The 13,431-nt window shown below is 40.4% G+C and overlaps 1 protein-coding gene across 1 annotated transcript in view; it reads left to right on the top strand.

Annotated features, from left to right (window-relative positions):
* Positions 1 to 13,431, top strand: part of FMN1 (formin 1) — a 188,643-nt gene that overhangs the window by 135,119 nt on the left and 40,093 nt on the right. The window contains exon 13 of the mRNA XM_084844780.1: positions 4,177 to 4,269. Coding sequence (XP_084700906.1) covers positions 4,177 to 4,269 — 93 coding nt within the window. The remainder of the gene's footprint in view (positions 1 to 4,176; positions 4,270 to 13,431) is intronic.

Here is a 13,431-nt window from a genome sequence, read left to right as displayed (position 1 = left end):
AGGAAGTTTTTCTTGAAGTTCAGCCGGAATCTGGCTTCCTGTAACTTGAACCCATTATTCCATGTCCTGCACTCTGCAATGATCAAGAAGAGATCCTGGCCTTCTTCTCTGTGACAACCTTTCAAGTACTTGAAGAGTGCTATCATAAATTTTGTTCCTTATTTAAAAAAAACTCAGCAGACAAGTTGTAACAAATATGTAGTACATTCCAGGCATCTTGTGTGACAAATGCGTCTTGAGTCCTTCAAAAATCAGGCTTGCTCTGTTTATGATAGTTGTCTAAGGGCGCAATCCTATGCATAGAAAAAATGCCTACAATTCGCAACATGTCCCAGCCAGCCATGCTGACTGGGGCATGCTGGGAGTTGTAGAACTTTTTTCTGTCTAAACATGCATAGGTTAAAACTCACATCAATGAATTTTGTTAAAGTTGAATTTGAAATAGGAAATTTATTTCTTTGTACTTATCTTTCGTTTGCAATGTTGTTGCAATATTAGTCTATTATGTTGTTAAGTTTGAGGGTAAGACTAGTAAGAACATTTGTCTTTTAAAACATACTGTACATTCTCCATGCAGTAGTTCCCTTCCATTTTTTTCAGACCTCTGGTCAACAATTAAGGAAGTGGCTCTATACTTTTTTAAAAAACAAACACAGGCCTTTCAGTTTACACTTTTTAACGTTTTTTAAAAAATGGATTATATTCTATTTTTAAGGATGCAAAATGTACAATTAGAATGCTTTTTCTCTTTGTTTGTTTGTTTGTTTACAAGATGAGCTATTTTCATTTTAAATGGCCATGAGGTTTATGTTACATGCTCCTGGTGGCCCACATGTATTGCACGCTTTGATTGGAGTTCTTCTGCACCAGCTTGTAAAGCGTGCAGTGGGTATGTCATAAATTTGTTTGAAAGTTTATTTTTAGGTTGCAAACCTATACTCACTTACTTGGGAGTAGGTCCCATTGAAATCAACAAGTCTTACTTCTCAGTAGACTTTTATTGTATTGCACTGCTAATAAGATCATTATGATGCTCTTTCCTCTCCCAGAATTATTTTTCTGGCCCAGTCTCAGGACTCCAATTGGAAACAGGACCCTATGATCCTGGTTTCGCACATGCCTTTGTGACTGCAGTTTCCAGAGGCTTCATGTGACCCATAAGATGAATAAGAGCTCAGATTTATGTGTGCTTGTGTGTGTATACTTCCAACATGTAAATTTCCTGGAGGCCAATGTAGTTTCAGGTTGATATGAACTTTAGGGCAATCTAAGTGGTGAGGAAGGTCAAAGAAGATGGGAACATTTTATTTGCTTACTTGTTTTACTTCATTTTATGCCACCTTGGTGGCCATCACTACATCTTGTGGTAGGGAATTCCAGATTTCAGCTATCTACTGTGTGAAGAAGTACTTCCCTTCATCTGTCCTGAATCTCCTACCACTCAGATTCATGACATGGTCCTGGGTTCTAATATTATGTGAGAGCAAGGAAAATGTCTACTTATCCTCTTTCTCCACAACATGCATAATTTTGTACAACTCGATCCTATCTCCCCTCACTCTCCTTTTCTCTGAGCTAAACAGTCCCAGTTGTAACCTTTCCTCATAGAGAGCTGCTCCAGCCCCTTGACTATTTTAGTTGCTCTTTTCTGAACTTTTAGCAATACAACAATATCTTTTTTGAGGTGCGGTGGCCAGAACTGTACGCAGTATTCCAAGTGTGGTCGCACCATAGGTTTGTATAAGGGCGTTACGATATTGGCAGTTTTATTTTTTATTCCTTTCCTAATTATGCCTAACATGGAATTTGCCTTTTTTCACAGCACCTGCACACTGGTTTGACATGTTCATCAAGCTATCCAACGCAATCCCAAGGTCTCTTTCTTGGTCAATCACCGCCAGCTCAGATCCCATCAGTTTATATGCACAGTTGGGATTTACTGTTTTTAGTAACTAGGACAGAGTCTGCACTTTTTTAGGTCCTGTTGGAAGCTGGAACTATTGGCTTTTTGAATCACTCAGCTGGGCTGGTAACTGCTATACCACTCCCCACTTCTTTATAGTCATGGCACTGTAGTATATCAGAGATCACAGCAATAGCTCTTCCTATCTGCAAACTGCCCCAGTGACACAGGGAATAAGGCTGCCAAAAGGAGTAAGATTCGTGCACCCCATTACCTGCTCCCCATTTGAGACCACTGGTGCCTTACAGATGGGTCAATAAAACATATGAAACACATGACTTAATACTAGCACATCTTTCCCTTAAAACCTAAGGCTTAAGTACATTCACCTGGCACTCCCTGTCTAAGTTGGGACTTACCAGTGTGGAAGAAATCTTCTTGGATTCGTGATGTCTAAAAGTTAAATATCAGCTCCAGTTCAAATTCTTACACTGCTTTGCCCATTATATAATAATTTATTATAGCCACTATACAGAGTACATGGAATAGATTTTTTTTTTTTTACAAAAAAATGCAGTAAAATCTGGACTCAGCATCCCATGGTAGGTGTTATTAAATCTCCTGATCCACAAAAGTGTGCATAATCCCCTCTATTTTCAAAGTAGCTGCAAAGATTGGAACTGTAGTATTCCCCTAGGTAATTATAGGTAGTAATGCAAATGGGGAGTTGTTAACTGAAAATCATAGTCAGTACTCTCAAATATATTAAGTTACACAAATTTAAAGCTCTTATCCAGGCACTTATCACTCTCTTTGAATTCTTTCTCACATTACTACCTATATAACCAGTAATAAGTGCCTATCTGCCATTTATCTCTAGGTACTTTTGAAATGGATTAGTAGAACTAATTAAAATAAATATTAACTGGATTATCACTTGACTCACCAAAAACTATCCCATTCCTTCAATTTATTTTCAGCACATAGTGCTGCATTTGATTAACAGTATGGTATATACCATTTACAATATGGTATGAAAGCATTCTTGTTAAATGCAAATAAGGATCATTGCATCACTACAAATCACTCATATCATCATTTCCTATTAAGCTGGCCTCTTTATCTCATTATTTTTCTTTAAATTCCCTCACCTCACCTTATTGCCATTCTTCAAATATTATGCTGACATAATGATATGCAATGATCCAGTATTACGAACTGTGAATCAATTAATCTGCTTTCATTTCTTCAGATTTGCATCTCTTTCTAGTCTGAAATCTTAAGAATGTTTAAGGTACAATCCTATGCATGTCTGGCTGGAGAATGCTGGGAGTTGTAGGACTTTTTTCTGTCTCAACTTGCATAGGATTGTGCCCTTAGTTAAGAGGAACATCCATATAAATCAACAGAACTGATTTCCATTATATGAGTATGAGATCAGGATGTTAGGCTGTAAATTACATACCTCTTTGTTTATAAATCATCTAAAGGTGTTTATTCAGATGTATGCACCACAGAATTCATTGAGACTAAGTACGTGTGCACAGGATTGTAGCCAGGGTCTTGATAATCACAAAAGCCATATAATCACAAAATCCAAAATGCTTTATAATAATAAATAATCCAAATATCATCATCATCCAAATATATAATAATAATCTAAATACAATAAATATAATGTAATATAAATATTATAATAATCCAAATATATAATCATCATTCCAAATATATAATCCAAAATGCTACAGAATGCTTTCACAGTATTGCTAGAGCCACCTGGATTGTTTTACTCAGCTGCTCTTTGAATCATCCAGACACCTCTAAAAGAAAGTGCACTGTTGAGTCTTGTAGTGTCTTATGGTAGTATGGGTTATGAGAGCTAATTTCGGGGTGGTTAATATGTAGAGAATCCTGTTTCACGGAGTGAGGCCAGACTGTAATTGTGAAGCTAAACATAATCCAGGATATTCCCTGCTGGAGGAAGGCATTTTATTTGATTTGATTTTTAAAATACATTTTAATGACTAGTCTTTTTGTTAAGAATGCACTTGATGTGGGTCAATAAAATCACTATCCTTAAAGAGAAGTTTTTCTCAAAGGATTCAAAATATATATAATACCTCTACTATTCTGATGAGAGACAGTTCTTGCATTCGTGCCCTTGTCTGTTTCTACAAGAAAAGATGTCGTATGAAATATCCATTACTTGAGGATGTTTGAATATTATTTTGGTCTTTAACGCTGAACTTTAACACTGAACTTGTCCTTGACAGTTTGTGAAAAACAGATGAAAGTGGTTTTGAGAGACTCGCCTAAAGAACATCTCCAGCCCTTTAAGGATAAATTGGAAAGCTTTTTCTTGAAAGGTATGTGCTTTCTAATGCTGTTTGTTCATATGTATTCTCATGTTTTGTTCAATTCTCTGTGGGTCTCCTCTTAATAATGGTTCAGACAATACAGAATGTTGGTGCTCATCTCTTCACATGGATGGGAAGGGGAAACAGTTTCAGCTGATACTGCAGCACTTAAACCAGCTACCTGTTAACTTCTGAACTAATGCAAGATGGCCTGAGAAACTACCTACAAAGGTCATAATATTTTGAAGACATGGCATAGCTCAGAGAGACCTCTCCCTAAATGATCCCTCTCCAGCCAATCTTTGCTCAGCCAGGTCCTGCACAGGATTGCCTCTTTGAAGGAAGCTGGAATTGTATGGGAATGGAGCAGGGTTTTCTCAGCAGTGGCCCCAAAATGATGAAATAGGCTGTCCAGTAAGATCAATCTGTGCTAGTCGCTACTAATATTTTAATATATAGTTTTATTTAATATTAACTGATTTTTTTTATTTCTACCCTGCTCAACAATAAAATAAAATAATCTCAGGGTGGCTCACAATCAATGAAAACAAAACAATAAACAACAAAACAAGAATGAAAGAGCAGAGATGATAATAAATCACACTTGAGTGTAAGCAAGTTGATTAAATTCACTGGAAAATAAAAGGGTCTTCGCCTGGTAATAAAACATATGAGTAGTTGCCAGGTGAGCCTCTGTTAGGAGAAACAGGGCCACAGCAGAAAAGGTCCTCTCACTAGTTGCCAGCCACCTAATTTCAGATGGTGGAGGCACCTAAAGAAACAAAGGTGACATTGGCAGGTACATGAAGGAAAACATGGTCCTCCAGGTACCCAAGCTGCATAAGGATTTAAAGGTAAGTGTGCTGTCTCCATGCCTATGTGCCCTGCATATAAACACTTTTTAGCCAGTTTAATTCAAGCCTCTCTTTAAATCCAATGAACAATTCTTTACTGAACAGTCTCTTTCAGTGGAACAACAAAGAAATCATAACTCGCAAGCCACAGGAAATGGGGACGATGTCACAAATGAGGGTTGGGTCCAGTGGGAAATTATTGGTGGATGCTGGATAAAAAGGGATGAGGCCTGGTAAAAACAGAGTATTCTCTCCCAGGTCTTTTGAGCCTTGTGCTTCTTTGGGCTGAAAGTAGAGAAAGACTCCTGCCCAAAGGAAAGTCTCTACTAGTTCATCTCAGACTGCTAGGATCTAGCTACAGAAGGCCTGGCTAGCAAATCCTTGATTTCTCCACTCACAGTATAAACTTACACATTTCTTATACTTTAATACAGTACCAAGCGGGGGGCAGCACAATAAGCACCAGCACTTTGAATTGTGTGTGGAAACAGGCTGGCCACTAGTTAAATTATTAAGATTAGCAGGGTGTGTTCCTTTGGGCCAGTGCCAACTAGCAACCATATTCTGGAGTAGCTGAAGTTTCCAAGAGAGTCCAATGGCAGCTCCATGTCTAACTCACTGCATTAATCAAGCCCGGAGGTTTCCTCAGCATAGGGTGCAATCCTCCGGCCACTAAACAGCAGCTAGACAGCCATAAGATTGGTTAGTTTCTGGGAACTGACCTCGGAGCCCGCGCTCCAAGGTCAGTTCCTGGAGAACCCCCTCCTCCCCCGCTGCCTCGTAGGTGGCGCAAATCTTCCCTCCACTCTGTGCTTGTAAGAGCAGCACAGAGCAGGAGGAAAGGGGGCATTCCCTGGCAGGGAGTTCATGCCGATACGACACTTCTCATGTGTTGTCTGGCCTCCCCACCCTGTGCTCTGATGTCCTGCAGCTGGACGGCCAAAGTCGGCCATCTAGCTGCGAACACAGGGTGGCTGGAGCACGGAGGAGAAGATCCCCGCTGTGCTCCTCCCATCGTGCATTGGATAGGCAGTCACCTCCGAGTTTGGATGCGGCCATCACTCTGCATAGGGTTGCTCCCTTAGATAAGTAACTGTAGCCAGGCTATCTCTAAGAGGGGATGCGCTGGTGGATGGCACTATGTGTTGCAAGCCTCCAGTGACAAAGCTGGATCAGTTAGCGCCCCCAAACTGTAAGACTGATTATTAAGGGGAAAGCACAACCCCACCTGGAACAGTGAACACCACCACAGTCAGAACTACTGACCAGCAGCACCTCCATCTTGTTAGGACTGAGCATCAGTTCCCTCATCCAGTCCATTACTTACCCCAGACACCAGTTCAGCAGTTCTGCAGCCTCAACTGAATTAAAAGGAGAAGTCAAACTGAGTGTTATCAGCAATTCAATGGTACTTCACTCCAAATCTCTAGGTGACCTCACTCAGTGGCTTCATGTAGATATCAGATAGTTGAGGGGATAAGATCAAACCCTGCAGGAACTTACAGCAGCAAAGCCATGTGCTGCATGAAATACGTTATCTCGTGTAGTCTAAATCTACTGTACTAATTCTAATACTATGAGAGAAGGTGGAGAGATTCTGTCCACTTCCTTGGCACTATAAATGATTGTATAAAGCTCTCCCACCTTAGTAGTCTTTTTTTTTTCTAAACTGAACCCTACAAACACTGTAGCATTTCCTCTTAGGGCATCTCTACACCAGCCTAAAATCCTGCATTTAAAATAGGGCTTTCTGCTTCCATTTTAAATGCAGATCATAGTGACTCCCTATTTCACGTGCTCCCCTTCCCCCTCCTTCTCCCCGTATCTGAGTCTTCCATTATCTTTCATTGATCTTGCTCCTCTTCTTGCCTCTTTTCCTCTTTTCATGGAGGTAACTGAAGCGGAACACAAGGGAATAATTTGATAGCTCATTATCTGCGATCTATTTAAAAACAGATCAAAGGGCATCTAGTGCAGGAGACGCCCTGGAGGGTCATGGCATCATGTAAAGAGCCCACAAACTTCCGTGAAGGAGCAATCACAATCACAGGATAAAAGCTCCATCTAGAAAAGGTGCTCCACTTCCATAATTCTATTGCTGTTTTCTGCACTTTTTCCAGCGCTGCAATATTATTTTTGAGATGTGGGGATTAGCATGGCAATTGCAACCATGTTATAGATGTATATAAATATACTGGCTGTTTTATTGTCAGTCCTTTCCCTACTAATCCCAAGCAAGGACGTTTGCTGTGCTCTCTCGCTCTGTTGTTGCACACTGAGATTTTCACTGAGCTATCCACTGTGACCCCAAGATGTATTTCCTGGTTAGTCAACATCAGTTAAGACCCCATCAGTTTATACATGAAGCTAGGACTTTCTCCTCCAATGAGTACTTAGTTACACTGACCAGCTGCAGCTCGCTGTGGTTTATTTATTGTGTCATGTGAACCTGGCAAGGGTTAAAAAGCCCTCCTGTAACCCTGAAACAGACCATTAGTTAGGCGAGGGTTGTTTAACGCTCGCATAACCCATGCTCATGTAGTTTGCATGACACAACACAACAATCCCCAAGTGGGGGTTGCATATTCAATATGGTAGCTGCACTCACTCTGCACATGCTGCAGCCTCACCGTGGGTTAAATAACCCATGGTGGGCTGTTGTATGTACAGCCCCATTGTATCTCATCATTTGTTGGCCCTTCAGAAAAAAATCACATTCAGTCCTAGTTGGTCCTATTGAAGTCAACAGGTTTTATACATGCTCAACCTTTTCTGGAATGTACTTTTGGATATCACAAACTACAGTTAGGAACACAAATCTAGTATTGTCACAGCAGTTATATGAGACTCTCCTAAGGGAAAGCAGAGCCAATTGTAGCATACGTGGTGCCTATACAAGGAAATTGATATTCCCAAGTGGACAATATCTCTAAAAATGACTTCAGCAATTTAGTACCAAATGTCTGAGAAATCACATGCATGGAGACAGTTTGATTATGTGAGTCGCAACACTTACAATTTCCTTTTTCTTCTGTAAACATGCCACACTAATGTGAAGGAGACTTCCAGCTTCACCTTTATGATCTTCCCAAATCTGAATAATTTGAACCATTTTTTTTCTATCTAGAAATGGGGCTCGATCTGCTTTAATAGTGCACTTGTAAAACCATATGTGGTAGATTATGTTTAACATTTCCTAATAGGTGTTCAATTTTTAAAAAAAATCTTATTTATTTTTTTAATCATCATAACCGAGAGCACAATGTTATACATGTTTTCCCCAAGTACATCCCACTGGGTTCAATAAGGTTTACTCCCATGTAAATGGGCAGAAGATTGCAACCCAGGACTATAAACTTCTCAACATAGATCCCAGCTCCTCACTAATGATATGTTTCTAGAAAATGTAATATGTGTGTTAAGCCTCCCCATAAACTTAGCAGGGTTCCTGCAAGAAAAGGCCTCCGCAGTAGGACTGTTTGAGCCACGGGTATGTCTGTTCTGGTGGTCTTTTCATCTCATTTAATTAGCAGTTTATATTTATGGCTCCAGCAGTAAGTGAGCTTGAGAAAGCACTGTGTATATGTGCACATTAACACCAGCAGTCTCCCACGCTTAGAGAGAGAGAGAGACTTCCACCAAACTCTCTATGCCAACCTTCTGTTCAAATTAAGCAACACTACCTAATCAGCAAAAACCTATAGAAAAGAAACCTGGCTCCATTTCCTATTATTCTCCCAACACTTTTCTAAAGAGCAACAATTTCCTTTTTCCCAGTGTATTGTATGATATTTGTGTTTTGATAGTAAGGGTAGGAAATGCCATGCTGAATTAGATTTGGTGTCTAGGGGCCAAGGTGGACATGACACCATTCATGCAAGCAGGGGAGTTTTTAACCTTATGGCATGCACTGTAAGGAACCCTCATTGAGCTGTTCTTTTGTTTGTTTGTTTAATTTACAAACAAATATTTTTCTTCATGCTTGATGGATCCCCTAAGACCTAAGTAGTTAGACACCCAACCTCTTGGTGCTTCCCTTGTTCTCTTCTCCTTCAAATCCCTCCTGAAAACCCATCTCTTTGTGAACTGGGGGGCAGGGGGAGAGCAAACTAAACATTCTCCTAATCATGCATAATGGAGCTGTGCATGATTGTAGTCCCTACTCTTCTGCAAGTGCACATGGTCCCTATTCAAATCAGGGCCATGGTGCTTTGGGAGAGAAGGGCTTATGCTTCCACCCCACCTGTTTTCGTCCCATAATTCCACCCACCCCTGCGGAGGGGATTTAAAAAAGAAAAAACTCTTTGAAAGTGGGGGAATATAAGCTGCTGCTTGTAGAGTTTGTACTTGGGGGATTTAGAAAGAGAGAAAGGAACAGGATCTCAACAGCTTCCTGTCCACCAGCAGCAGTGGATCATTCCCAAAGTCCCATGTATTATGTTTTTATTCATTTTTATTTTTTAAAGGGCTGGATGCGCCTGATCTCGTCTCATCTTGGAAGCTAAGCAGGGTCAGCCCTGGTTAGTACTTGGATGGGAGACTGCTTGGGAATCAGGCTTCCTGCATTGAGCAGGGGGTTGGACTTGGTGGTCTTGTAGGACCCTTCCAACCCTATGATTCTGTGTCTATGTCTAATTATGTAGTGTACACTCTGTCTTTTTGCAAAGGTACACAAGGCAACTGACATACAACTAGTACCATACAAAATAAGATAAACATACTTAATTTGGATCCAGAGTAAGCTAGTTGCACAATTGAACTTAGGTCCCATTGAAATCAATTTATCCTGTAAGGTATTACAGGATCAAAATCCATTAAAGAAATTACATAAAAGGTGGCAAAGCAATCCTAACCCCCAGATCCACTGGCTGGTGAGGATTAGGATAGGACGGACAAGCCCTTCCCCACCAGCAGAGAGGAGCTCCCCAGGTATACTGCAGAGCACTCCAGTGGCATACATTTACAACTGGTGTTGCTCCCTCCAGTGGTAGAGCCCAAATGAAGCCTTCTGGAGGAATTGGCTTTGAATCCTCTGCATTCAAAGCCCCTCCATTCCCTCGAGGGTCCCCAGGATTGGGCCCCTCAGTTAGGTCTGCCTGGGACTGGCATTAGTTAAACCTATTGGGGGGGGGGGGGTTAAAAATAAAAAATCTGCTGGACTAAAAAGCCTGGTAAAGCCCCCCCCCCCTCTGGCCAGTGTGGTCTGGCAGGGCTTTGGAAGTGACAATCAGTCCACCACTTCAATCCCCCTTCTCACCCCATTGAAATCAATGGGGCATAAGTGTAAATAACTTGCAGTGCAGTCCTAGCGCCCTCAAGTTGCCTGATGTAGGGGGTTACAATATGGAAGAATTTGGTGGTTAGAAAGCTTGTGCTGGCAAAGTTCCTGCTAGTGGTAGCTAGTGGCCCTCCCAAACAGGACCTTCCAGAAATGGGGCATGAGTGGGGAGGAGACAGCTTTGGATCCACTGGATCCAAACTTGCTCTGTTCTCCCAAGATGGGCCTATTTGTGCTACAACAGCCTGGAACTGGCATAGCTAATTTTCCTTGCATTGCTTTCAGTGGTCGTGTTGGGGAAATGATCCCCGGCAGTGATCCAGTGGGCTGAAAATCCAGGGCAAACTAAGCACCCAAACATCATTGGGCTTGGGATGTGGCAGTAGCTGTGCCGCTCTGCTTCTCCCTGCCCCCACTTGGGATGGTGCTGCCTGTCTGGATTCAACCCTCTATGTTGTGATATATGTCCTCCACCTAGTCCCTTCCACAATCTGAGGAACTCTGATTAGCTCTAGGTAAACAATGCCTGCTGAGTGGCTATTTGTGGCACTCTTCTCCTTTCTTTTTTTTAATTTAGTTTAGTCCTTTGAAAACAGGATTATCAATTTGTGATTTTAAAAAGGGACGGTCTTGGAAAGAGCCAGGAGCAGGGTCAAGAGGCAGGTTTTGGTGGGTCTGGAGAGAAGTCAGTTGTGGGGATATTACTATCAGAAATATCTGAGTTATTCTGGAAATTATCTGATACATGTATGCAAGGCCAAATTACTAAATACTTAGGTAAAATGGGACTACCTAATGGATGGCCAACCCTATTTGAAAAAAGCGATGCCTTTCTATACTTTTCTGTGATGCCCTTAATTCTCTCAGCAAGGCTCCCTTCCTTCCCTAGTGATTTTAAAAATCTGTCTTTTTAATAATACAATGACCTGCATAATTATATGTTTGTACGTTTAGCTTGCCAATGTACACGCTGTTGGTGGTTTTCCTCATATGAATTAGAGTTTTACTTTGTAAGTGATACCTTTATTTGCTTTTAATGCTTTCTTTTTTTCCCCCTGATTAGTCATGGCAGTATTGTTGTGGGTATTTTTTGATCTCAAATCCTAAACACAAGTGAAAAATGGAATAACTCTGCTATGTTTTTATGACTTTCCATTGAGTAGCATCCAAGCAGCTTCCCCCCCCCCCTTACTGTCTCTTTACCTAAAATGAATCAGGACATGCAAGTAGAAATACTTATACATGGGAAGAGATAGATTTCAGTGGAGAAATCGAAAACAACATCTCTTACTTAACCAAGAAAAAAGTGTGATTCTTTACGTTTATATTTTGGCAACAATTCATTCATTTTAAAATTGGAACTACTTTTGCAGTTTTAGTTTTTTCATTATCTCCAGGTTTAATTAAATATGCATCAATATTGTATTGATTAAAGATTATTAATTTTATTGATTGCTGTGCTGATGAATAGCAATATTTTGCTGTGCTGAAAGAACCTGAAAATGTGATGGATGGATACTTGTGTGCTCAAATACTAGTAATGGAATATTTTTATTCCTCAGGATATTAAGAGATGCCAAATTAGACATAGTCTGTTTTTCAAAAAAGGTCTGCAAACCAGACCTCTTGTTTGTATTTCCAGTTTAGCTACTAGATTTCTTGAGAATGCATGGGAAATGCAACTGCATAAAAAGGGTGGATAGAAAGATTCAGGAGTGGTCAGTCTGTCTGCATAAATAGTTTTATGACATCTGTTGATCGAAAGCAGTGCTTTCAAGAAATGGAAGGGGTGTATGCAAGATGACGTGAAGACAAAATCAGCAAGGTAAAAACTAGTTATGGTTATTAAAGGAATGTAGTAAATAATAATGCATTCCATGTATATATGAAAACTGAAAGGAATTGTATCTCTATTGCATAGCAAATTCAGGGTTTCAGAGTTGGTAAAACGAGCCATAATAAAGAAAGAGTAGAGATAAAACTGAATGTGGAATGAGATATGCCTGAATTCAGCCTGAAACCAAACCATAGGGCTTATTTGGATGATTTTTTTTAAAAAAAAATCCAGACCTTTCCCTTAACACTTGTACAAGCTCTGATATCTCAGCAGTAGCTCAATATCCTATCTGCACATAATAGAAGACGTTTTGCTGAAGGAGGGTAGCCTGTTCCATGGGGGAGGAGAGGGAGGAAAGGCCTTTGCCCCCAAAGTAGAAGAAGTATTTGCTCCAACACTGGAAAAGTGGGAGCATGCATCTTTCTAGGAGCATATTTAAAAAACTAATGGAAAATACTGCAGGATATGCTTATTTTTCAGTGTTCCCTTTTTTAGCCCTAGATTTACTTCTTGGATTCTAGCTGCAATTGTATACACATTCACCTGGGAGAAAGTGCCACTGAACTCAGTGGGGCTTATTTCTGAGTAGGCATGCATTGGTTTCCACTGTAAGTATATCTGTTCCCTACTTTATTGCACAAGGATAGGATCACTCACAAAGCTCTGTAAAATATGTGACAAAAACCCGTAAGACTAACCCTTCTTCCTGTAAGTATGCTCTGCTATTCAGTGAACTTTGGTTCTTTAGTTCTTTACTTACGTTTCCACCCTCTAGCACTGGAATTTACATCTTCTCATGTGTGTGTATGTGCATGTGCGCACATGCAAAAGTGCATGTGTGGCAAACTGGAATGAAGCATTACCTAAATGCTTCATTCCCTGCCTTAAACTTTCTCATGCAGTGATACATTTATTTATTTATTAATTTATTTATTAAATTTATTAATCACCCATCTGACTGGTCACCCAGCCACTCTGGGTGACCAGTCAGATGATACATGTGATCTACTAAGATCTGTTTCACACATGACATTCCTCCATAGCCTCCATGGAGGAAATAAACTAAAATCACTTTATATAATTTGTTACAGAAGGGACAGAACATGCTAGCATACCTAAGGTCAGCTGTTCCAGCTTGTAAAGGACTGATCTGGGAAGAAACTTCTGGATGGTTGTTAGCCAAAGTACAATGTGCCACATTA

This window comes from Heloderma suspectum, chromosome 1 (assembly GCF_057233095.1).
Source record: "Heloderma suspectum isolate Gila_16-S chromosome 1, 16-S_ref, whole genome shotgun sequence".
NCBI classification, from domain to species: Eukaryota; Metazoa; Chordata; class Lepidosauria; order Squamata; family Helodermatidae; genus Heloderma; species Heloderma suspectum.
Note: the sequence above shows the minus strand (reverse complement) of the source record. Positions and strands in the feature narration are given on the sequence as shown.